Below are 26,268 nucleotides of genomic sequence, written 5' to 3'. Positions count from 1 at the left end.
ATCAGAATAGAATGGAACCGTGATGTCATGGTGGAACGCTTCCATAATACCCAGGCCATGCCATGAAGAGACAGGAATCTGTTCCGCTTCCAGGCTGGGGAGTGGGCTCGGGGGCTAACAAAGGGCCCGGATTAAGGGCCTAGCACCAAGATTACACTGGCATTCCATCTTGACCGGTCAGGACAGCCCCGACATAGCAGGTGATTATCTGGTCTGACCATACCAAACCCAGCCTGCTTCACTGTCTGTCTGACAAATGAGAAGGGGAGGTGTGTGTAGTGTGGCTTCAGCCAATTGATGGCTGAAGCGTACCGATTAGTTCCTCCACTTGGCCTAGGGGGTCATAAAAACCCCACTATTGACCAATATAATGTGTCGCTCAGATGTAATGGTGCCACTATTGACCAATATAATTTCACCCTTGAATCAATAAGGTCAACATGATATTTGCTAACCATATCAAAGGGATATTTCGGGATTATCTACTTCCCCAGAGTCAGATGAAATCGTGGAAACCATTTTCATGTCTCTGTGTAAAGTATTAAGGAAGGCAGAGGTATTTTGTGAGCCAACGCTAACTAGCATTAGCGCAATGACAAAGTCTATGGGTATCTGCTAGCATGCTAGAAATAATTGAATGGCTGTCTTCAGCTTTACAAAAACTCTGTATAGAATGATGAAGTGGGTGCCCACTGACCCGCTGGCATGGGAGACACACATACACTCAGTGAAGTGTGTCACATCCCCCCTTTGGGCAAAGACCCATCCAGGTCTTTTGTACATCTCACTCACACTTTTATGTCAACACAGGCAGAGATGATCAAGTCACAACCATCTGCTCCACTATAGGTGCTAGATAAGACTATGGCTTAGTTACCTACTGTCGGTCTCAGAGAGTGAGTGACCGAGCGTTCACCTGTGTCTAATTCTCTGTGGTCACAAGAGTAATAGGGTGAGGTTTCTAAGGCAGCCTGTGTTTAAAAAAATAATTTAAAAAAAGTACACTTAGACAAAAGCCATATAAACCTAAAGAAATGTCAGACTCACGAATTTACGCAATATTATTAATTGAGTCTCTTACTATTATGGCATGTTGTTGACTATCTATTCCCTTTTGTTACTATACCATTTTAATGGCACAACCAGAAACCCATGAGGGGAATGTCTATTACAAGACTTACCCCTCATGGAAGACTATTAAAGGCCTAGTGCACTACTTTTGTGAGAATTATTTTTTTCTCTCCAAAAAACAACAAATTATATATATATATATATATATATATATATATACATACATACACACACACACACACTGCTCAACACATCCTAGATCTGAATAAATGAAATATTCGTATTACTTTTTTCTTTACATTGTTGAATGTGCTGACAACAAAATCACACAAAAATTATCATCAATGGAAATCAAATTTATCAACCCATGGAGGTCTGAATTTGGAGTCACACTCAAAATTATAGTGGAAAACCACCACACTACAGGCTGATCCAACTTTTATGTAATGTCCTTAAAACAAGTCAAAATGAGGCTCAGTAGTGTGTGTGGCCCCCACGTGCCTGTATGACCTCCCTACAACGCCTGGGCATGCTCCTGATGAGGTGGCGGATGGTCTCCTGAGGGATCTCCTCCCAGACCTGGACTAAAGCATCCGCCAACTTCTGGACAGTCTGTGGTGCAACGTGGCGTTGGTGGATGGAGCGAGACATGATGTCCCAGATGTGCTCAATTGGATTCAGGTCTGGGGAACGGGCCGGCCAGTCCATAGCATCAATGCCTTCCTCTCGCAGGAACTGCTGACAACACTCCAGCCACATGAGGTCTAGCATTGTCTTGCATTAGGAGGAACCTAGGGCCAACCGCACCAGCATATGGTCTCACAAGGGGTCTGAGGATCTCATCTCGGTACCTAATGGCAGTCAGGCTACCTCTGGCGAGCACATGGAGGGCTGTGCGGCCCCGCAAAGAAATGCCACCCCACACCATGACTGACCCACCGCCAAACCGGTCATGCTGGAGGATGTTGCAGGCAGCAGAACGTTCTCCACGGCGTCTCCAGACTCTGTCACATGTGCTCAGTGTGAACCTGCTTTAATCTGTGAAGAGCACAGGGCGCCAGTGGCGAATTTGCCAATCTTGGTGTTCTCTGGCAAATACCAAACGTCCTGCACGGTTATGGGCTGTAAGCACATCCCCCACCTGTGGACATCGGGCCCTCATACCAACCCCATGGAGTCTGTTTCTGACCATTTGAGCAGGCACATGCACATTTGTGGCCTGCTGGAGGTCATTTTGCAGGGCTCTGGCAGTGCGCCTCCTGCTCCTCCTTGCACAAAGGCGGAGGTAGCGGTCCTGCTGCTGGGTTGTTGCCCTCCTACGGCCTCCTCCACGTCTCCTGATGTACTGGCCTGTCTCCGGGTAGCGCCTCCATACTCTGGACACTACGCTGACAGACACAGCAAACCTTCTTGCCACAGCTGGCATTGATGTGCCATCCTGGATGAGCTGCACTACCTGAGCCTCTTGTGTGGGTTGTAGACTCTGTCTCATGCTACCACTAGAGTGAAAGCACCGCCAGCATTCAAAAGTGACCAAAACATCAGCCAGGAAGCATAGGAACTGAGAGGTGGTCTGTGGTGACCACCTGCAGAACCACGTCTATTCCATTTGCACAACAGCATGTGAAATTTATTGTCAATCAGTGTTGCTTCCTAAGTGGACGGTTTGATTTCACAGAAGTGTGATTGACTTGGAGTTACATTGTGTTGTTTAAGTGTTCCCTTTATTTTTTGGAGCAGTATATATATATATATATACTATTAAAGGCCTAGTGCATTATTTTTTTCTCTCCAAAAAATAACATTTATTTTTATATATATACACAGTGCCTTGAGAAAGTATTCGGCCCCCTTGAACTTTGCGACCTTTTGCCACATTTCAGGCTTCAAACATAAATATATAAAACTGTATTTTTTTGTGAAGAATCAACAACAAGTGGGACACAATCATGAAGTGGAATGACATTTATTGGATATTTCAAACTTTTTTAACAAATCAAAAACTGAAAAATTGGGCGTGCAAAATTTTTCAGCCCCCTTAAGTTAATACTTTGTAGCGCCACCTTTTGCTGCGATTACAGCTGTAAGTCGCTTGGGGTATGTCTATCAGTTTTGCACATCGAGAGACTGACATTTTTTCCCATTCGTCCTTGCAAAACAGCTCGAGCTCAGTGAGGTTGGATGGAGAGCATTTGTGAACAGCAGTTTTCAGTTCTTTCCACAGATTCTCGATTGGATTCAGGTCTGGACTTTGACTTGGCCATTCTAACACCTGGATATGTTTATTTTTGAACCATTCCATTGTAGATTTTGCTTTATGTTTTGGATCATTGTCTTGTTGGAAGACAAATCTCCGTCCCAGTCTCAGGTCTTTTGCAGACTCCATCAGGTTATCTTCCAGAATGGTCCTGTATTTGGCTCCATCCATCTTCCCTTCAATTTTAACCATCTTCCCTGTCCCTGCTGAAGAAAAGCAGGCCCAAACCATGATGCTGCCACCACCATGTTTGACAGTGGGGATGGTGTGCTCAGCTGTGTTGCTTTTACGCCAAACATAACGTTTTGCATTATTGCCAAAAAGTTCCATTTTGGTTTCATCTGACCAGAGCACCTTCTTCCACATGTTTGGTGTGTCTCCCAGGTGGCTTGTGGCAAACTTTAAACGACACTTTTTATGGATATCTTTAAGAAATGGCTTTCTTCTTGCCACTCTTCCATAAAGGCCAGATTTGTGCAATATACGACTGATTGTTGTCCTATGGACAGAGTCTCCCACCTCAGCTGTAGATCTCTGCAGTTCATCCAGAGTGATCATGGGCCTCTTGGCTGCATCTCTGATCAGTCTTCTCCTTGTATGAGCTGAAAGTTTAGAGGGACGGCCAGGTCTTGGAAGATTTGCAGTGGTCTGATACCCCTTCCATTTCAATATTATCGCTTGCACAGTGCTCCTTGGGATGTTTAAAGCTTGGGAAATCTTTTTGTATCCAAATCCAGCTTTAAACTTCTTCACAACAGTATCTAGGACCTGCCTGGTGTGTTCCTTGTTCTTCATGATGCTCTCTGCGCTTTTAACGGACCTCTGAGACTATCACAGTGCAGGTGCATTTATACGGAGACTTGATTACACACAGGTGGATTGTATTAATCATCATTAGTCATTTAGGTCAACATTGGATCATTCAGAGATCCTCACTGAACTTCTGGAGAGAGTTTGCTGCACTGAAAGTAAAGGGGCTGAATAATTTTGCACGCCCAATTTTTCAGTTTTTGATTTGTTAAAAAAGTTAGAAATATCCAATAAATGTCATTCCACTTCATGATTGTGTCCCACTTGTTGTTGATTCTTCACAAAAAAATATAGTTTTATATCTTTATGTTTGAAGCCTGAAATGTGGCAAAAGGTCGCAAAGTTCAAGGGGGCCGAATACTTTCGCAAGGCACTGTATGTATGTGTATATATATATATATATTAAAAAAAATAATAATAAATGTTATTTTTTGGAGAGAAAAAAATAATGTACTAGGCCTTTAATAGTCTTCCATGAGGTGTAAGTATTTTAATAGACATTCCCCTCATGGGTTTCTGGTAAATATTTTTTTTAGGGCACCCCTACTTCCCACCGCTACATGTATGGTTCAGAATATTAGGGAATAAAAGAAAGCCATCTAAATATGAATATTTGTCACCCTGAAAATGTCCACATTCAGTTCTTCAACCCATGGTAATGTTGGAAGGTTAGTGAGCATAGAATTATAATAGGCAGAATAGTGTAGAATAACCTTGTCTATTGCCTGCACTAACCATGGGGTTCAAACAGTTATGACTTGGTCTGGGCTCTGCTCCATTAAGATCGAAATCAGCCTACATGTATTTTATTATTTATTTTTTATAATGCTCCTCAGCTACAACCACACAGCAGTGACATGTTAACAGAGGCAGCAAATGAAAGTAAATTAAACAATGGAAATAAATGGAATTATAATGTAGGCTATACCAACTGAAGGAAACAAACAGTCAATTGATCGGTCGATACTGACAGTGGCTAATATTTAACATGAAAGAAATGTTAAATATTACAACTACTGTTTATTGACTGATCAGATAAGACTCTTTCATTCAATTGGACCACAATCATCTCCACCCCTAAATAGGGATGGCACTAAAATGAGGTCATGAAAGGACAACAGAGATTGGAAAATACATTTGCAATTCAGCTTCGTTGCATTCTTCTAAACGGAGGGTCATATTCATCAAATCAAAGACCATGAACTGCCTGATGATCTTCATGCTAGTGGCTCTTTTAGTCATTGCTTGTAAGTCAAATCAAATTCATTCTTAAAAAGGCCGTATATGTGCAACAGCTCCTCTAACTCAGCTATGCTTATACAGTTGAACAGCAAAATAAACTGTTGAACTGTTTTTGTCAAATGTAAAAACTATAAACTGTAAAAACGATTTTTAAAAATTGATAAAAATGTGCTATAATGGTAGGAAATAATGAGATTGACATTTTTCTGGTAATTCCAGGTGGAATACAAGAGTCATCTGCATCTCTACACTTATGTTTCATTAGTGGGGGCGGGTGCAGAAACCTTCGTTTGTGCCTTGCTTCTGGTGGTACTAACATTGGAAAAATGGGATGTACATGGCCGAATGTGTAAGTTTATCAATGACCCAAACTGACTTGATAAATCAGAAATGCAGCGTCCCATTATGAATTTCAAATACATTCCAATTACTGTATCCATAGCAGTAATATCAGACAGGACTCACGTTTGCTATTTTACGTACATCTTGCTCCTCAAATAAGTATATGGAACGTTTTGTATCGTTACTAAAAACTAAAAACAGAAGATTACTTAGTGGAGGTTGGTCGGGGTGGATGACTGGTGGGGGTGGTAGGCGTATACTGCGACCGAGTAGCAACCCACAGGTTGCGTGTTCGAGGTGCGTCCGGGACAAGTGTAGCATTTTAGCTAACCCTTCCCCTAACCTTGACCCAATTCACCTTTCAATTCTTCTAACCTTTTGTCGTTTTCATTCCAACGTTTTACGTACATTCTCACCGTAATTCTTCTTTGTTGTTAGACGCAACCAGCAATTTGGTCTCGGAGATATTGCTATTGGTCCTCCCAAGACGTATGATAAGATACACCATCCAATTCGTATGCTTTTGTATATTGCATTGACCACTATTCCATTCATAACGTAATGTAACGTAAATAGCATTGCACGAGCCGTGGTTTGTGCAAGCCGGAACATCTCACAGGGGCACGTTTTATTTGTCACATGCTCAAGTACAGTGAAATACTTAACTTGCAAGCAGTAACCAACAATGCCGTATTTAATATTTTTAAAAGTATAACTAATGAGGAAAAGATAACTACTTAAGTAAAAACTACTTTAAAGTACTACTTATGTAGTTTTTTTGGGTATCTGTACTTTACTTTTTATACTGTAGTATATTCCTAGATTTTTTTTACTCCATACATTTTCCCTGACAACCAAAAGTAGTTTTTACAGTTTGAATGCTTAGCAGGACAGGAAAATTGTCAAATTCAAGCAATTATCAAGAGAACACGTGGTCATGCCTATTGCCTCTGGCCAGGCAGACTCACTAAACACAAATTAATATTTTGTAAATAATGTCTGAGTTGGAGTGTGACCTGGCTAAAAACAAGAAAATGGTGGTCTGCTAATATAAGGAATTGTAAATGATTTATACCTGTACTTTTGATACTTAAGTATACTTAAAACCAAATACTTTTAGACTGTTACTCAAGTAGTATTTTACTGGGTTACTTTCACTTTTACTTGAGTAATTTTCTATTAAGGTATCTATACTTTTACTCAAGTATGACAATTGGATACTTTTTAATCCACTGACAAATACACAAGAAATAAGAGAGGAAGCTCAGGGTAAATTTGGCACGGCAGGTGGTTAGAGCGTTGGTTAGAGCGTTGGGCCAGTTACCGAAAGGTCAGCTCGGGGATTCAACCAGCAACAAGGTAAACATGTTGTTCTACCCCTGAACAAGGCAGTTAAACCCACTGTTCCCCAGTAGGCCGTCATTGTAAATAAGAATTTGTTCTTAACCGACTTGCCTAGTTAAATAAAGGTTAAATAAAAAGGGATTGGTGTATTTGAGGTACAGTACAAGACCAAAAGTATGTGGACACCTGCTCAATGAACATCTCATTCCAAAATCATGGCATTAATATGGAGTTTGTCCCCCCTTGGCTGCTATAACAGCCTCTACTCTTCTGGGAAGGCTTTCCACTAGATGTTGGAACAGGGACTTGCTTCCATTCAGCCACAAGAACATTGGTGAGGTCGGTCACTGATGTTGAGTTTTAGGCCTGCCTCGCAGTCGGCATTCCAATTCTTTCCAAAGGTGTCAGATGGATTTGAGGTCAGGGATCTGTTCAGGCCAGTCAAGTTCTTCCACACCGATCTCGACAAACCATTTATTTTTTGTTGTATTTTATCCCCCTTTTCTCCCCAATTTTGATCTTGTCTCATCGTTGCAAACCCCAACGGGCCAGGGAGGCAAAGGTTGAGTCAGGCGTCCTCCAAAACATGACACGCCAAACCGCGCTTCTTAACACCCGCCTGCTTAACCCGGAAGCCAGCGGCACTAGTGGGTCAAAGGAAACACTGCTCACCTGACGACCAAGGTCAGCCTTCAGGTGCCAGGGCCGCCACAAGGAGATGCTAGAGCGTGATGATACAAGTAAAGTAATTGTTGTGGCGTTACGATTTCCCTTCACTGGAACTAAGGGGCCTAGCCCGAAACCATGAAAAATAGCCCGAGACCATTATTCCTCCTCCACCAAACTTTACAGTTGGCACTATGCATTTGGGCTGGTAGTGTTCTCCTGGCATCCGCCAAACCCAGATTCGTCCGTCGGACTGCCAGATGGGTGAAGCGTGATTCATCACTCCAGAGAACGCGTTTCCACTGCTCCAGAGTCTTACGGCGGCGAGCTTTACACCACTCCAGCTGACACTTGACATTGAGCATGGTGATCTTAGGCTTGTGTGCCGCTGCTCGGCCATGGAGAACCATTTCATGAAGCTCCCGACAAACAGTTCTAGTTCCTTCCAGGGGAAGCTTGGACGATTTTTACATGATACGCACTTCCGCACTCGACGGTGCCATTCTGTGAGCTAATGTGGCCTACCGAGCCGTTGTTGCTCCTAGACATTTCCACTTCAAAATAACAGCACTTACAGTTGACCGGGGCAGCTCTAGCAGGGCAGACATTTGACAAACTCACTTGTTGGAAAGGTGGCATCCTATGACGGTGCTACGTTGAAAGTCACTGAGCACTTCAGTTAAGCCATTCTACTGCCAATGTTTGTCTATGGCAATTGCATGAGTGTGTGCTCGATTTTATACACCTGTCAGCAACGGGTGTGGCTGAAATAGCCAAATCCACTCATTTGAAGGGGTGTCCGCATACTTTTGTATATAGTGTAGATATGTACATGCATATGTACATGTAGATATATAGTGTAGGAGAAAGTAACTGGTAGCAGGAGAAATCATAATAATAAGAGTAAACTTTATGGCAGCAGCATAGGTGGTGGGTGTGTGTATTGTGCAAGAGTGTCAGTGTAGGCGTGATAGGCGGATTTACATGTAAACATGGATGAAAAGTGACTAGTAGCAGGAATACATAAATACTTAAGGTAATATACTAATGGTAATATATACAGTGGCAATAAACAGTATGTGAACCATTTGGAATGACCTGGATTTCTGCATAAATTGGTCATAAAATAGACAAACACTTAAACTAATAACACACAGATTATTGTATTTTTCTTGTCTATATTCAATACATCATTTAAACATTCACAGTGTAGGTTGGGAAAAGTATGTGAACCCCTGGGCTAATGACTTCTCCAAAAGCTAACCTGGAGTCCAATCAATGAGACGAGACTGGAGATGTTGGCTAGAGCTGCCCAGCCCTATACAAAACACTCACAAAATTTGAGTTTGCTATTCATAAGAAGCATTGCCTGATGTGAACCATGCCTCGAACAAAAGAGATCTCAGAAGACCTTAATATTAAGAATTGTTGACTTGCATAAAGCTGGAAAGGGTTAGAAAAGTATCTCTAAAAGCCTTGATGTTCATCAGTCCACGGTAAGAAATTATCTATAAATGGAGAAAGTTCAGCACTGTTGCTACTCTCCCTAGGAGTGGCCATCCTGCAAAGATGATTGCAAGAGCACAACGCAGAATGCTCATTGAGGTTAAGAAGAATCCTAGAGTCAGTCAGTCAGCTAAAGACTTACAGAAATCTCTGGAACATGCTAACATCTCTGTTGATGATTCTACGATATGTAAACACTAAACAAGAATGGTGTAAATTGGAGGACAACACGGAAGAAGCCACTGCTGTCCAAAAAAACCATTGCTGCACGTCTGAAGTTCACAGAAGAGCACCTGGATGTTCCACAGGGCTACTGGCAAAATATTATTTGGACAGATTAAACTAAATTTGAGTTGTTTGGAAGGAACACCCAACACTATGTGTGGAGGAAAAAAAGGTACAGCACACCAACGTCAAAACCTCATCCCAACTGTAAAGTATGGTGAAGAGAGCCGAAAGGTTGCTGGATCGAATCCCCAAGCTGGCAAGGTAAATTTTTAAAAAATTGGTCGTTCTTCCCCTGATCAAGGCATTTAACCCATTGTTCCCTGGGCGCCGAAGACGTGGATGTCGTTTAAGGCAGCCCTCTGCACCTCTCTGATTCAGAGGGGTTGGGTTAAATGCGGAAGACACATTTCAGTTGAATGCATTCAGTTGTACAACTGACTTCCCTATCTTTCCACCAGTTGAAGCTCAACAGGACAACCCAAAACACAGAAGTAAATCAACAACAGAATGACTTCAACAGAAGAAAATACGCCTTCTGGAGTCCTGACCTCAACCCGATTGAGATGCTGTGGCATGACCTCGACATCCCAAGAATATTGCTGAGCTGAAACAAATTTGTAAAGAGGAACAGTCCAAAATCCCCCCTGACCGTTGTGCAGTTCTGATCCGCAACTATAGAAAACTTTTGGTTGAGGTTATTGCTGCCAAAGGAGGTCCAACCAGTTATTAAATCCAAGGGTTCACATACTTTTTACAGCCTGCACTTTGAATGTTTACACTGTGTGTTCAATAAAGACATGAAAACGTATAATTGTTTGAGTGTTAGTTTAAGCAGACTGTGTTTGTCTATTGTTGTGACTTAGATGAAGATCAAATTAAATTTTATGACCAATTTATTTGACTTATTTTCCACCATAATTTGCAAATAAATTCATAAAAAATCCTATAATGTGATTTTCTGGATTTTTCTTTTTTCTCATTTTGTCTGTCATAGTTGAAGTATACCTATGATGAAAATTACAGGCCTCATCTTTTTAAGTGGGAGAACTTGCACAATTGGTGGCTGACTAAATACTTTTTTGCCCCACTGTATGTGTGCCCATACCATAACCCCAACACCACCATGGGGCACTCTGTTCACAACGTTGACATCAGCAAACCGCTCGCCCACACAATGCCAGGTCTTGTGAGGCTGGTTGGACGTACTGCCAAATCTTCTAAAAACAACATTGGAGGCGGCTTACGGTAGAGAAATGAACATGAAATTCTCTGGCAACAGCTCTGGTGGACATTCCTGCAGTCAGCATGCCAATTGCACGCTCCCTCAAAACTTGAGACATCTGTGGCATTGTGTTGTGTGACAAAACTGCACATTTTAGAAAAGCCTTTTATTGTCCCCAGCACAAGCTGCACCTGTGTAATGATCATGCCGTTTAATCAGCTTCTTGATATGCCACACCTGTCAGGTAGATGGATTATCTTGGCAAAGGAGAAATGCTCACTAACAGGGATTTAAACAAATTTGTGCACACAATTTGAAAGCATTTCTTGGATCTTTCATTTCAGCTCATGAAACATGGGACCAACACTTTACATGTTGCGTTTATATTTTTTGTTCAGTGTCGATAGATACTAATGTTGATGGCAATCAATAATCAATGAACAGCAGCATAGTGGTAGTAATAAATCAAATCAATAATCAATTTAGCAGCAGCGTAGGAGAAGCCCATCTTTTAATTCTGTAGCGTGAGGTAGCTTGAAGTACAAGTACAGCCCCCTACAGGACACTAGTCTATCATAGGGCCTTTCCCCCAATCTATATCCTTAACGCTGAGTGCCAAGCAAAGACGGATTGGTTCACATTTTTACTGTCTTTGGTATGACTCGGCCGGGCATCGAACTCCCAACCTTCCAATCTCAGGGCGGACACTAAACACAAGGCCACTGAGTTGGTCGTAAAGTAATGTATCATACTAAATAGAGGGGAACAGATTTATGTACCAAATCTTTAGAATTTCCAGAGGCCAGGTTGGTAATATTCAATGTTTTATATACAGCTATAAATGTTGGCGTATTTTTCCAAACCAAATCTATTGGATGCTTTCTCTTTCAGATGCTGTAAATGATACTGGCCAGAGTCTTGACAATGGCCACTGAGGATCCCATGGAACATTCACCAAGAGTAGGGACTAGGGGGTGTTAACCCCTGTGTCTTGGCCAGATGCCCAACTGGCAACTCCTACTGAATTGACTATTCCTGTTTGAGCCTTTTGTCATGATTTGTACTTCCCTTTTGCGGAATAAAATTGCAATGAGAAAACACTATTTGTTCCATTTTCAATTACACAACACTATATCACAACAACATTTGAAAGGTATTCACACATGCTTTCTTGCGGCACATGAAATAGACCTACAATATGATGCCATGCCTTGACCTGGAGTACTGGTCCCACTTTCATTGTATAGCTGACATACTTTAAAGCCTAAAAGTGCAGTAAAACTGATGCTACGAGGGCTCCCGAATAGCGCAGCAGTTTAAGGCAATGCATCTCAGTGCTAGAGTTGTCACTACAGACCCTGGCTCGATCCCTGGATCGATCCCGGGTTGTATCACAACTGGCCATGATTGGGAGTCCTCCCATAGGGAGGCTCACAATTGGCCCAGCTTCATCTGGGTTTGGCCGGTGTGGGCCGTCATTGTAAATAAGACTTTGTTCTTAACTGACTTGCCTAGTTAAATGAAGGTTAAATTGAAAGAAAATGTTTTAAATACAATAGTATAGAGCCAGGCTATGATATGGCACTGTGTGATAACACAAATAAGTGTTCTGAAGCGGGGCCAGTTTTACAGATCAATTTCCTTCCCTCTGAGAGAAAACTGCTACATTCGGAGTTACACATAGCTCCACTCCTCACCAAGTCAATAGCCTTCACCTATCCGTCATTCAGAATGCCTTCGTATGGGAATAGTGATCCCGGTTACAGCAGCATGGCGGCAAGCGCAGGCCCCAGGCTCTTAAATCAGTCTGGGTGGTTCTGAGACCCACTGTTGATGCTGAAGCCCAAACCAGACTATAGCGCCACTATAGTCATCATAGGAGCCCTCGGCCAGTTCTGCCACATCTTCTTTGGTGACAGAGGACACTGTTCTTCCGCCCTGCAGCCAGTCTCCTTCATGGACATAGAGTGCGCCAGACCAGGGGGCTCCCAAGTGGCGCAGAGGTCTAAGGCACTGCATCTCAGCTCCGCTACGGAGCCGCAGTCAAACGACCACCCCTCATCACTGTCAAACGCTCCCTAAAACACTTCTGTGAGCAGGCCTTTCTAATCGACCTGGCCCGGGTATCCTGGAAGGACATTGACTTCATCCCGTCAGTTGAGGATGCCTGGTCTTTCTTTAAAAGTAACTTCCTCACCATTTTAGATAAGCATGCTCCGTTCAAAAAATGCAGAACTAAGAACAGATATAGCCCCTGGTTCACTCCAGACCTGACTGCCCTCGACCAGCACAAAAACATCCTGTGGCGGACTGCGCTAACATCGAATAGTCCCCGCGATATGCAACTGTTCAGGGAAGTCAGGAACCAATACACACAGTCAGTCAGGAAAGCTAAAGCCAACTTCTTCAGGCAGAAGTTTGCATCCTGTAGCTCCAACTCCAAAAAGTTCTGGGACACTGTGAAGTCCATGGAGAACAAGAGCACCTCCTCCCAGCTGCCCACTGCACTGAGACTAGGTAACATGGTCACCACCGATAAATCCATGATTATCGAAAACTTCAACAAGCATTTCTCAACGGCTGGCCATGCCTTCCGCCTGGCTACTCCAACCTCGGACAACAGCTCCCCCCCCCCCGCAGCTACTCGCCCAAGCCTCTCCAGGTTCTCCTTTACCCAAATCCAGATAGCAGATGTCCTGAAAGAGCTGCAAAACCTGGACCCGTACAAATCAGCTGGGCTGGACAATCTGGACCCTCTATTCCTGAAACTATCCGCCGCCATTGTCGCAACCCCTATTACCAGCCTGTTCAACCTCTCTTTCATATCGTCTGAGATCCCCAAGGATTGGAAAGCTGCCGCAGTCATCCCCCTCTTCAAAGGGGGCGACACCCTGGACCCAAACTGTTACAGACCTATATCCATCCTGCCCTGCCTATCTAAGGTCTTCGAAAGCCAAGTCAACAAACAGGTCACTGACCATCTTGAATCCCACCGTACCTTCTCCGCTGTGCAATCTGGTTTCCGAGCCGGTCACGGGTGTACCTCAGCCACGCTCAAGGTACTAAACGATATCATAACCGCCATCGATAAAAGACAGTACTGTGCAGCCGTCTTCATAGACCTTGCCAAGGCTTTCGACTCTGTCAATCACCGTATTCTTATCGGCAGACTCAGTAGCCTCGGTTTTTCGGATGACTGCCTTGCCTGGTTCACCAATTACTTTGCAGACAGAGTTCAGTGTGTCAAATCGGAGGGCATGCTGTCCGGTCCTCTGGCAGTCTCTATGGGGGTGCCACAGGGTTCAATTCTCGGGCCGACTCTTTTCTCTGTATATATCAATGATGTTTCTCATGCTGCGGGCGATTCCCTGATCCACCTCTACGCAGACGACACCATTCTATATACTTCCGGCCCGTCCTTGGACACTGTGCTATCTAACCTCCAAACGAGCTTCAATGCCATACAGCACTCCTTCCGTGGCCTCCAACTGCTCTTAAACGCTAGTAAAACCAAATGCATGCTTTTCAACCGTTCGCTGCCTGCACCCGCACGCCTGACCAGCATCACCACCCTGGATGGTTCCGACCTTGAATATGTGGACATCTATAAGTACCTAGGTGTCTGGCTAGACTCTAAACTCTCCTTCCAGACCCATATCAAACATCTCCAATCGAAAATCAAATCAAGAGTCGGCTTTCTATTCCGCAACAAAGCCTCCTTCACTCACGCCGCCAAACTTACCCTAGTAAAACTGACTATCCTACCGATCCTCGACTTCGGCGACGTCATCTACAAAATTGCTTCCAACACTCTACTCAGCAAACTGGATGCAGTTTATCACAGTGCCATCCGTTTTGTCACTAAAGCACCTTATACCACCCACCACTGCGACTTGTATGCTCTAGTCGGCTGGCCCTCGCTACATATTCGTCGCCAGACCCACTGGCTCCAGGTCATCTACAAGTCCATGCTAGGTAAAGCTCCGCCTTATCTCAGTTCACTGGTTACGATGGCAACACCCATCCGTAGCACGCGCTCCAGCAGGTGTATCTCACTGATCATCCCTAAAGCCAACACCTCATTTGGCCGCCTTTCGTTCCAGTTCTCTGCTGCCTGTGACTGGAACGAATTGCAAAAATCGCTGAAGTTGGAGACTTTTATCTCCCTCACCAACTTCAAACATCTGCTATCTGAGCAGCTAACCGATCGCTGCAGCTGTACATAGTCTATTGGTAAATAGCCCACCCATTTTCACCTACCTCATCCCCATACTGTTTTTATTTATTTATTTTTATTTTTCTGCTCTTTTGCACACCAATATCTCTACCTGTACATAACCATCTGATCATTTATCACTCCAGTGTTAATCTGCATAATTGTAATTATTTGCCTACCTCATGCCTTTTGCACACAATGTATATATAGACTCCCCTTTTTTTTCTACTGTGTTATTGACTTGTTAATTGTTTACTCCATGTGTAACTCTGTGTTGTCTGTTCACACTGCTATGCCTTATCTTGGCCAGGTCGCAGTTGCAAATGAGAACTTGTTCTCAACTAGCCTACCTGGTTAAATAAAGGTGAAATAAAAAAAAAATAAAAATAAAAAAGAGGTTCGAATCCAGGCTGCATCACATCCACCCCTTCCGGGTGGCGCACAATTGGCCCAGCGTCGTCCAGGTTTGGCCGGGGTAGGCCGTCATTGTAAATAATAATTTGTTCTTAACTGACTTGCCTAGCTAAATAAAGGTTAAATAAAACAATCAGTATGCCCTACCTGAAGTCCCTTGGGGTAGGGGGGTCAGATTCCGGAGAGTTGTGGTCTAGGAGTTCAGTTCAGAGGATGATGACAGGAAAGTGATGAAGAGAAAGACAGGAGTCTCTACCTGCCCCGAGGGGCTCCCAACATCTCATTGGTGGATTTAGATGTGAGGTCACTGCCACCACACACAAATCACTTCCTGCCATGGAGACACATGCAAACACTCCAGGGAGACATTTTGCAGAGTCTGATGGTGGGTAGTGGTGATTCATTGCAGAGGCTGCTCATGTTTCTGGTGATGACACCTGTTGTCAAATACAGCAAAGAACTCAGCCCTTCACAGAGCATGTCTGTAGAGGGCAGGGCACATGATCAGACCAGACCAAATGGACAGGGGGATCCACAGGGGAAAAAGGGGAAACTCAAAAGCTCCAGCTTGGATCTCTTCTGCTCCCTCAGTCACTCCCGGTCTAGAGAGGAAACCCTCCTTTTTGGCAGCTTCAACTTCCAACACTTCCTCCATCCCCTTCTCCACCATTTACCCAGCCCTGCCATCACCCCCATCCTGGCATTCCTATGCTCCTGGGGCTGTGTCCACTTCCTGGATTGTGACCAGCTCGAGTTTGGACTGCCTGGGCCCCAACTCCATGGAAACACTGAAGCTTCAGCCACAGAAGGGCGTCGTCATCAAACTATATGTTTCTGGCAGCCAACTCAGCCTACTGGACTTTGATTTCATGGACTATAAATAATGTATATTCTACAGTAAAATTTGAGAATTTGACTTCAAATTGTGTTTAGTTATTAGCATTCTAACAAATCAACTTCCTTGTTGTTGTGAGAGACCGTATTTGGCAGTAAGTGTTTTGCCAAGGCCAAAACTGGCATATAAAGAACGTGGTTCAATTCTGTTAATTCCTTCAACATTTGAATTTCTCTTAGTTTGATTCAGATTACAAAAGTCAGGTTACAAATCAAGTGGAACAGAGGTTTTCATCAAATCCAAAGACCATGAACCGTCACATTCTCTGTTAGTCTTTGTAAGTACTCAACATTTCTTGGACGGTTGCATCGTTTATTATTATACCAATAACCATTCAGTCAGGATGCTTTCAGCAACTGTTATTCAGCTTGATTACTATTATAAAAGGGAAAACAGCTGGTGGCTCAACTGAGAAAGAAACGCTAAGATTGAACAGTACCTTTCCTGCATCCACCATCTCGCTGATGTCATCCAGGGCAAGTCCGTTGGGTGCAAACATCCCCCAGCGATAGTGCACTCCCTTGGATAAATGCTAGGAGCGACAAAGGAGAAAAAGGGAGATGAACAAGGTTTTGTACACTCAAATAAAATAAGACATTGATGTTGGTGTTGTCCACCCATACACAGACTGTTGGTGGTGTTGTCCACCCATACAGACTGTTGGTGGTGTTGTCCACCCATACACAGACTGTTGGTGGTGTTGTCCACCCATACACAGACTGTTGGTGTTGTTGTCCACCCCATACACAGACTGTTGGTGGTGTTGTCCACCCATACACAGACTGTTGGTGGTGTTGTCCACCCCATACACAGACTGTTGGTGGTGTTGTCCACCCCATACACAGACTGTTGGTGTTGTTGTTCACCCATACAGACTGTTGGTGTTGTTGTCCACCCATACACAGACTATTGGTGGTGTTGTCCACCCATACACAGACTGTTGGTGGTGTTGTCCACCCATACACAGACTGTTGGTGGTGTTGTCCACCCATACACAGACTGTTGGTGGTGTTGTCCACCCATACACAGACTGTTGGTGGTGTTGTCCACCCATACACAGACTGTTGGTGTTGTTGTCCACCCCATACACAGACTGTTGGTGGTGTTGTCCACCCATACAGACTGTTGGTGTTGTCCACCCATACACAGACTGTTGGTGGTGTTGTCCACCCATACACAGACTGTTGGTGGTGTTGTCCACCCATACACAGACTGTTGGTGGTGTTGTCCACCCATACACAGACTATTGGTGGTGTTGTCCACCCATACACAGACTGTTGGTGTTGTTGTCCACCCATACAGACTGTTGGTGTTGTTGTCCACACATACAGACTGTTGGTGTTGTTGTCCACCCATACACAGACTGTTGATGTTGTTGTCCACCCATACAGACTTAAATGCAGATGCTTAAGTACAGATATGTCTCAGATGTACTATATATAAACTTAAACAAACTACAAACTTCACATACAAAATTATCAGTCCATAATTAGGTTGAGATTATTACCAGTTTATAAATCACTCCTAACTAGTGGCCTGTAAAATAGAAACATGCATATGTAGATGAGCACCTTTGTCTGAATCTCTGGTTACATTTGCCTTCTTTGCATGTGGTATATCCGTGGTTTATAATGCTCTTCATTACAAATGCATTGGTTTTATTATTCTGCCGTCGATCACTCACTATACCATTGTGAGGCAGTGTTGGCACACACAAGGCAAGACACCAACCCACACAGACAACGGCATCCCTGGCTGTGTCAACTGCCTTCTATCCCAGACACCATACACACAAAGCACTTCATTTTTATGAGGTGACATTTTAACCCAAAGAGGACTGTCTAATTGTCAAAGTATGTCAGGCAATCAGGGCGTGGAGCGCGCCTCTTTCATGAAGGCATTCCCTATCCATTATCTATTCCCAGCATCGAGATGGGATTCCCGGCTCCATTCCAAATGGAAAAAGGAGATGGCTGAGTGCTAGGGTTTGTGGGTGGTGTCTCAGGGGGGGGCAAGGTCCAGGGGAAGGTTCCTCAACATAAAGCATCTAGGGAGATTATAGGGTTTTTAAATGACAACTTCGACTGGCAAACCGGTTGTCTGCACTTTACTTCTGATTACACTGTGCGTGCACAATGAGCACTAAGAGTTTGCGGAGAAAGAAAGGTTGGAACTGAGAGGTTGGGTTATTTCCTGTCTTAACCCACAGACTACATCCGTCATTAATTATTTTCCACTTTTGAGTTTTTGCATTCAATGCTTTATTCTACCGATGCCAAATCTTCTGCCCCATGGCCACATACAAACCTGTGACACACACAGTTAACAGAGTTGCAATGGTTGGATGGAGAAAGAGAGAGCCACTGTGTGTGTGTGTGTGAATAAGATCACCTCGGTTCCTTTGGAACTCATTTTGACACCTAACAAACCAGGTGAACATACACTGTCTGTATTAGCAATAGTCAAACGAAATATGCCTCCAAAGTATCTAACCACCAAACCAAAGGTAAACATTTAAACATGAACCAAATCTGTTAAGTATGCCTCTTTCAGTCCTGTCTGAGGGCTGTTTCCATGGAGACGCTAGACCAGTAGTTTGAGGAACAAATTGTACCCCGTTGTGACATGCTCCTTCTTTGGGGACAGAGGCCTTCTCTCTACCCAAACTACCCAAGGCCCTCTAATGCGGTGCTGGGCGCGAAATCAGCTCAACACTCCCACATCATTGCATCCAGCTTTGTTTCCCCAAAGCCTGGGGGCCATATTTTCCCATCGTTGGCCCCAGACCTTAGAGGCCATGCTCCATTAAGCACTTTGTAGGCTATGTCTTGGAAATGAGAGATTATATGTTGTAGAGAGCGGAGAGAGATATTAAGGGATAGAGGGGAGAAAGAGGGGGAGACCAGCAGGTGTTCAAAAAGTGATAGGCAGTATGGGGTGTTGATAAGGTTTGTTGATTTAACTTCCCCCATATCTTCTATATTCTAGCCTAGGTCTGACACGTTCTACTGTCAACACTGTCCCGGGACAAACCCCATAATACAAATCCACCATGCCACTCTACCTATAGTGGGTGAGAAAAACGGTGCATGTTTCCATGGGGTTCCCCCAAACCATGTCTTCACCCACCTTGTCTTCAGTTTCTATTTCCCACAGTCAATGTTTTTCCATTTCTGTTACTAGATACTATTGCAGTACTGATAAAGTGAGAACCTTATGGCACTGGAAACACAATGTGTTCCAAGTCTTACTTCAGCCTAGAAGTTCTACAGTATTCCAGCAGTGCTGTACTCAATGAATGCAATACGCACATCACAGTTCAGGTTCTCCCTGATAAGACTCACTTAAACATACAGTAACATACTACAGTTATCTGTAGTTCTTGGTGCTGTGGTGAGTGGGAGTAAGAAGAAGAACCTTGGCACGCACAAAGCCTCAAATGCACTGCACATATTGCGGTCTGTACACCACAAAATGCCAACAGGATGCCAGTGGCACTCTGTTGGGGTGAGATGACAAGCAAATGGAGCGAGATGAGGTTTTGCTTTATAAGGGGACACTGCAGATGTCTTGTAAGTGCTTTACTGCACATGTTAAAGGCAGAGGTCTTATACAGTACCAGTCAAAAGATTCAACACACTCATTCAAGGGTTTTTCTTTATTTGTACTATTTTCTACATTGTAGAATAACAGTGAAGACATCACAACTATGACATAACACATATAGAATCATGTAGTAACCAAAAAGGTGATAATAAACTAGTCAAAATATATTTTATATTTGAGATTCTTCAAAGTAGCCACCCTTTGCCTTGATAAAAGTTCATTTGTGGAATTTCTTTCCTTCTTAATGTTTTTGAGCCAATCAGTTGTGTTGTGACAAGGTAATGGTGGTATACAGAACATAGCCCTATTTGATAAAAGACCAAGTCCATATTATGGTGAGTACAGCTCAAATAAGCAAAGAGAAACGACAGTCCATCATTACTTTATGACATGAAGGTCAGTCAATACGGAAAATTTCAAGAACTTTGAAAGTTTCTTCAAGTGCAGTTGCAAAAACCATCAAGCGCAATGATGAGGATAAGTTCATTAATTTCCAGCCTCAGAAATTGCAGCCCAAATAAATGCTCCACAGAGTTCAAGTAACAGACATCTCAATATCAACTGTTCAGAGGAGACTGTGTGAATCAGGGCTTCATTGTCAAATTTCTGCAAAGAAACCACTACTAAAGAACACCAATAATAAGAAGAGACTTGCTTGGGCCAAGAAACACGAGCAATGGACATTACACCGGTGGAAATCTGTCCTTTGGTCTGATGAGCCCAAATGTGGGATTTTTGGTTCCAACCGCCATGTCTTTGTGAGATGCTGAGTAGGTGAATGGATGATCTCCACATGTGTGGTTCCCACCGTGAAGAATGGAGGACGTGTGATGGTGCTTTGCTGATGACACTGTCAGCGATTTATTTATTAGACAAGGCACACTTGCTACCACAGAATTCTGCAGCGATATTCCAAGCTGTGTAAGGACTATTTGTCCAAGAAGGAGAGTGATGGAGTGCTGCATCAGATGACCTGGCCTCCACAATCTAACCTCAACCCGATTGAGATGGTTTGGGATGAGTTGGACCGCAGAGTGAAGGAAAAGCAGCCAACAAGTGCTCAGCATATGTGGGAACTCCTTCAAGACTGTTGGAAAAGCATTCCAGGTGAAGCTGGTTGAGAGAATGCCAAGAGTGTGCACAGCTGTCATCAGGGCAAAGGGTGGCTACTTTGAAGAATCTATAATCAAAAATATATTTTGATTTTTTTTGACGTTTTTGGTTACTACATGATTCCATATGTGTTATTTCATATTTGATGTATTCACTATTATACTACAATGTATAAAATATTAATATAAATATAATATATATTAAGAAAAACTCTTAAATGACTAGCTGTGTCCAAACTTTTGACAGGTACTGTATGGTTCTGTGATCACCTGTATAAATAAAGGACATGGAAAATTAAATACAGAAATGCTGCCACAGTTACCTTGAGGGCCTTGGATGCCACGGTGACCCCGGTCTGGAGCATTCCATCAGCGATACCCAGCTGGTCAGTGTTACGGAGGAAGGGTGTTACCAGTGTTACGTACTTGGCGCCGCACCATGGCTTCAGCAGGCCCAGAGCCCAGCTCTCTGTGTCCCCGCCCACATTATCCAGAACCAGATCAAACCTAGGACGGGGGGAGGAGAGGTAGAGAGAGATGGAGAGAGACAGAGAGAGTTAATTTTGTTACATGGAGAGTAATTCTCCCACACACCAATGAGAGTTGACTGTGGCTATGAGAGAGATGTGCCTAAGCGTTGATTACAGCAAACTGACCAATGGGGAACACTCCTCCTCCTATTCAGATAAATGCCACCATGGAGGTTTTAAAGTGTGTCTGCATGTGCTTCTGTGTGTCTGCATGTGCTTCTGTGTGTCTGCATGTGCTTCTGTGTGTCTGCATGTGCTTCTGTGTGTCTGCATGTGCTTCTGTGTGTCTGCATGTGCTTCTGTGTGACAAGGGAAAAGGTGTGTGTGTTTGTGGGCGTGCTCACTTTTCCAGTGCCCTCAGGGGCACCTCAACAGGCCCAGCTGTGTAGTCCACCACGTGATCCACCCCTAGACCCCTCACCAGCCGCTCGGCATTCTGGGAGCAGGTTACTGTAACATGGGCTCCCCAGGCCTTGAGCATCTGAGACGAGAAAACGGGATCTACATCATCATCAACACACTCTTTGCGGGTACCTGGAATGATGTTGATAAAATCAGTAAGACTTGTGTAATAGAAGTGAGCGAGGCTGCAGCCGGTACACATATCATCTCTTATAACAGGAGAGATCAGATGAACCAGCACTGAATCCCTGATGTAAGATACATGTGCAGATTGAGGTCACAACAAAAGGCTGAAGTGGCACACTAGGACACCCAATCCAAGACGAGTGTATAACATCACTGACATAATTATAAACAGCTGTCCATGGAACAGAATTGACAGGATTTAGATAGTATAATTGTTTGTTTATGATTAAGGATCTTTCTTTTCCATCATTGTTTTGTATTAGGACCATGCAGCTATTGTCACTGCGATGTGGTTTGAATACCTAAGATTGAAAGTAAACAGAGTCACATTGAAGATTAAGTCATGAATGTACAGAATGAGGGCATCATGGTTATCATCAGCAGCATGATCACCTGTATGGAAAATGTTCCGACTCCTCCTGAACCTCCCAGGATCAGAATGCTGTATGAGGATGGAAAACACCGGATTAAAACACAGAGAAGTAAACACAGAGTCATAATGGAGACGTAAGAATGTCCTTCACTGAACCAGGTTTTTGTGTTTGACTTTGATGTACATTTAACGTGTGTACAAAACACACACACTTAACTGAGTGTACAAAACATTAGGAGCACCTTCCTAATATTGAGTTGCATCCCCTTTTGCCCTCAGAACAGCTTCAATTCGTCGAGGCATGGACTCTACAAGGTGTCGAAAGTGTTCCACAGGGATGCTGGCCCATGCTTCACAGTTTTGTCAAGTTGACTGTGAAAAACATGGCAATGTTGCAGTTCTTGACACACTCCAACCAGTGCCCTAGGCACCCTTACAAAACCCATGCACCCTCTGAATGTCACACATACACAATCCATGTCTCAAGGCTTAGAAATCATTCTTTAACCTGTCTCCTCCCCTTCATCTATACTGATTAAAGTCGATTTAACAACTGACATCAATAATGGATCATAGCGTTCTCCTGGATTCCCCTGGCCAGTCTGTCATGGAGTAATACACAAAAAATGTGTCCAATTGATCTATATGTTGCATGTGAACCAGGTGCTTCAGAGTCCAGTGCCATGCCAGCTATTGATGAAGCTCATTTCCAAAGAACCAACTTTGCCCACAGTACAATTCCCTCCAAATTACCCACAGGCCTCAGAGACCGGATTTTTATGAAATAACCAAGTTGAATACTCAACTAGATCAAAGACACGAGAAGTATTTTAGGTGAATATGGACAACAGCATAGGTTATAAGGGGAAAGAGACAACTTGAACTCAAAGTGGCAGGAAACGTGTGTGTGTGTGTGTGTGTGAGAGAGAGAGTGTGTGCATGTGTGTACTTACCGTTTCTTGGCACAGTTGTCCTTGTTGAGGCCTCCTGTGTTGACTAGGGCAGACCAGGCTGTGGCAGCTACGTAAGGAACAGCCGCCGCCTCTATGTGACTCAGACATTTGGGCTTTTTGGACACCTGGCACGGACACAAAATGGCGCACTCAGAAGTAGGTCACAAATATCTGTCCATATGTCAAAAGGCTGAGGTAAGTCTAATTTCTCCCCCTGTTCCCATAGAAAGGTCAGTGTTTCCCCTAAATGCATTTAGCAGGGGCACACCGCCACATTATTTATACATACAGTAGCAGTCAAAAGTTTGGACACACCTACAGTACTCGTTCAAGGGTTTTTCTTTATTTTTACTATTTTCTACATTGTAGAATAATAGTGAAGACATCAAAACTATGAAATAAAATATATGGAATCATGTAGTAACCAAAAAAGTGTTTCTTCAAACAGCCACCCTTTGCCTTGATGAAAGCTTTACACACACTTGGCATTCTCTCAACCAACTTCACCTGGAATGCTTTTCCAACAGTCTTGAAGGAGTTCCCATTAAATTGGGTTGAGGTCGGGTGATTGTAGAGGCCAGGTCATCTGATTGAGCACTCCATCAATCTCCTTCTTGGTCAAAAAGCCCTTACACAGTCTGGAGGTGTGTTGGGTCATTGTTGAAAAACAAATGGCTTGTTGTAGCCATGCTGGTTAAGTGTGCCTTGAAATCTAAATAAATCACTGACAGTGTCACCAGAAAAGCACCCCCACACCATCACACCTCCTGCTCCATGCTTCACGGTGAGAACCACACATGCGGAGATCATCCGTTCACCTACTCTGTGTCTCACAAAGACACGGCGTTTGGAACCAAAAATCTCACATTTGGGCTCATCAGACCAAAGGACAGATTTCAACCTGTAATGTCCATTGCTTGTGTTTCTTGGCCCAAGCAAGTCTCTTCTTATTATTGGTGTTCTTTAGTAGTGGTTGCTTTGCAGCAATTTGACCATGGGGCGGCAGAGTAGCCTAGTGGTTAGAGCGTTGGGCTAGTAACCGAAAGGTTGCAAGTTTGAATCCCTGAGCTGACAAGGTACAAATCGGCCGTTCTGCCCCTGAACAAGGCAGTTTACCCACTGTTCCTAGGCCGTCATTGAAAATAAGAATTTGTTCTTAACTGGCTAGTTAAATAAAGATCAAATAAAATCAAATTCATGCATTCTCCTCTGAACAGTTGATGTTGAGATGTGTCTGTTACTTGAACTCTGTGAAGCATTTATTTGGGCTGCCATTTCTGAGGCTGGAAAGTCTAATGAACTTATCCTCTGCAGTAGAAGCAGAGGATGTGGCGGTCCTCATGAGGGCCAGTTTCATCATAGTGCTTGATGGTTTTTGTGATTGAAATGATAGAAATGTCTTTGTGATTGAAATGTTCCGTATTGACGGACCTTCATGTCTTAAAGTAATGATGGACTGTCATTTCTCTTTGCTTATTTGAGCTGTTCTTGCCATAATATGGACTTCTTATTCTCTATACCACCATTACACAGCTGATTGGCTCAAAAACATTAAGAAGGAAAGAAATTACACAAATTAACTTTTAACAAGGCACACCTGTTAATTGAAATGCATTCCAGGTGACTACCTCATGAAGCTGGTGGAGAGAATTCCAAAAGTGTGCAAAGCTGTCATCAAGGCAAAGGGTGGCTACTTTGAAGAATCTTAAATATATTTTGATTTGTTTCATGCTTTTGGTTACTACATGACTCCATAGTTTTGACGTCTTCACTGTTATTCTACAATGTAGAAAATAGTAAAAAATAAAGAAAAACCCTGAGTAGGTGTGTCCAAACTTTTGACTGGTACTGTATATCATTTTGGGGATGGTAAAACGTTTTCAGTGTAAACTTAAACGACTAAAACCAGATACAAAGCATGTAGAAAAGATAATGGAGCAATATTTTTTTGAAATAAGAGAATCGTTGAGAAATAGCAATCACCTAAGTAAAAACTAGACAGTCAGGGAGAATATAAAATGTCATGTTTGACTCACTTAGATAGCATAAGAACACGGAATAAGCCATGGGGAAAATGTGTTGAACTGCATGAAATTAGCTTTAAAACTGCACATTTTCTCTCAGCCCAATAAATTATTGCATAGAATTTCAGGAAACTATCTTTGAAACTGTGAAATGCTGTCTCTGCCCCATGGAAAAATGTTTAGAATTGCAGAAAAATAGCTTTATCATTTTGAAATGTAAAGAGGGCCTCTAAAACCACTCCATTGGCCACACCCACGCTAATCAAAGGGTAAACACTGAAGCCATTAATGACCATGCCTCACTGAGCAGCAGCATGGAGCCACACTGCCTGCAGCTTTCCTTCTCAAATCTGAGACCAATTGTAGTCTATCCCAAAAGTCCATTCCAGCCTAGCAACATCCTTTAGCTCACAAGAGATACCTAGTATTGCCTATACCAAGGTATCCCAACGCTACTGTGCATTGTCTCTTGAATATATGCTAGAGAAAGCAGAGTATCCCTGGTAGTGGTAAAGAAAGTGAGATTTTAAAAAACATACAGTAGTTCAACTGAAATGTTAACTACTCGTGCACATATTTGCATGCACAATGTAGAAATAAGCAAACAGTGGTTTTGGAAAACAAACAAAACTACAACATAAAACATAAACGGGTCAGACACAAAACAGTACCTCATTTGCACTCAACACCACAAACTCAGCCAGGCTGCCTTGTTTCCATGGGGGAATGGCCGCCCACACCTGAGAATAAAAACAACAACAATGGCTTAACCAACCATGCACTAGAATGACCCTGAATGGGTGGCACAGATACAAATATTGTTTTATTCTCTGTTTGGATATACACTATATACACAAACGTATGTGAAC

General features: G+C 43.3%; 2 protein-coding genes across 2 annotated transcripts in view; one reads left to right on the top strand and one right to left on the bottom strand.

Moving 5' to 3' along the window:
• Positions 1-26,268, bottom strand: part of rtn4ip1 (reticulon 4 interacting protein 1) — a 31,162-nt gene that overhangs the window by 1,000 nt on the left and 3,894 nt on the right. The window contains exons 3-8 of the mRNA XM_021584560.2: positions 26,071-26,139; positions 23,376-23,500; positions 22,443-22,491; positions 21,806-21,942; positions 21,255-21,438; positions 16,653-16,745 (exon numbers count right to left, since the gene is read on the bottom strand). Coding sequence (XP_021440235.1) covers positions 16,653-16,745; positions 21,255-21,438; positions 21,806-21,942; positions 22,443-22,491; positions 23,376-23,500; positions 26,071-26,139 — 657 coding nt within the window. The remainder of the gene's footprint in view (positions 1-16,652; positions 16,746-21,254; positions 21,439-21,805; positions 21,943-22,442; positions 22,492-23,375; positions 23,501-26,070; positions 26,140-26,268) is intronic.
• Positions 5,247-11,787, top strand: defb3 (defensin beta 3). The gene is made up of 3 exons (NM_001195183.2): positions 5,247-5,385; positions 5,600-5,729; positions 11,580-11,787. The coding sequence occupies exons 1-3, from the start codon at positions 5,337-5,339 to the stop codon at positions 11,590-11,592; spliced, it is 192 nt and encodes a 63-aa protein (NP_001182112.2). The 5' UTR covers positions 5,247-5,336; the 3' UTR covers positions 11,593-11,787.

Source organism: Oncorhynchus mykiss, chromosome 25 (genome assembly GCF_013265735.2).
Source record: "Oncorhynchus mykiss isolate Arlee chromosome 25, USDA_OmykA_1.1, whole genome shotgun sequence".
NCBI lineage: Eukaryota > Metazoa > Chordata > Actinopteri > Salmoniformes > Salmonidae > Oncorhynchus > Oncorhynchus mykiss.
This window is presented reverse-complemented; position numbering and strand designations above follow the sequence as displayed.

What these genes read in the sequence shown, in the direction of transcription:
- defb3 (NM_001195183.2), top strand. Translation starts at nt 5,337, where the DNA reads ATGAACTGCCTGATGATCTTCATGCTAGTGGCTCTTTTAGTCATTGCT. An exon ending in GGCTCTTTTAGTCATTGCTT is followed by an intron (nt 5,386 to 5,599) that starts GTAAGTCAAATC and finishes TGGTAATTCCAG; the next exon opens with GTGGAATACAAGAGTCATCT.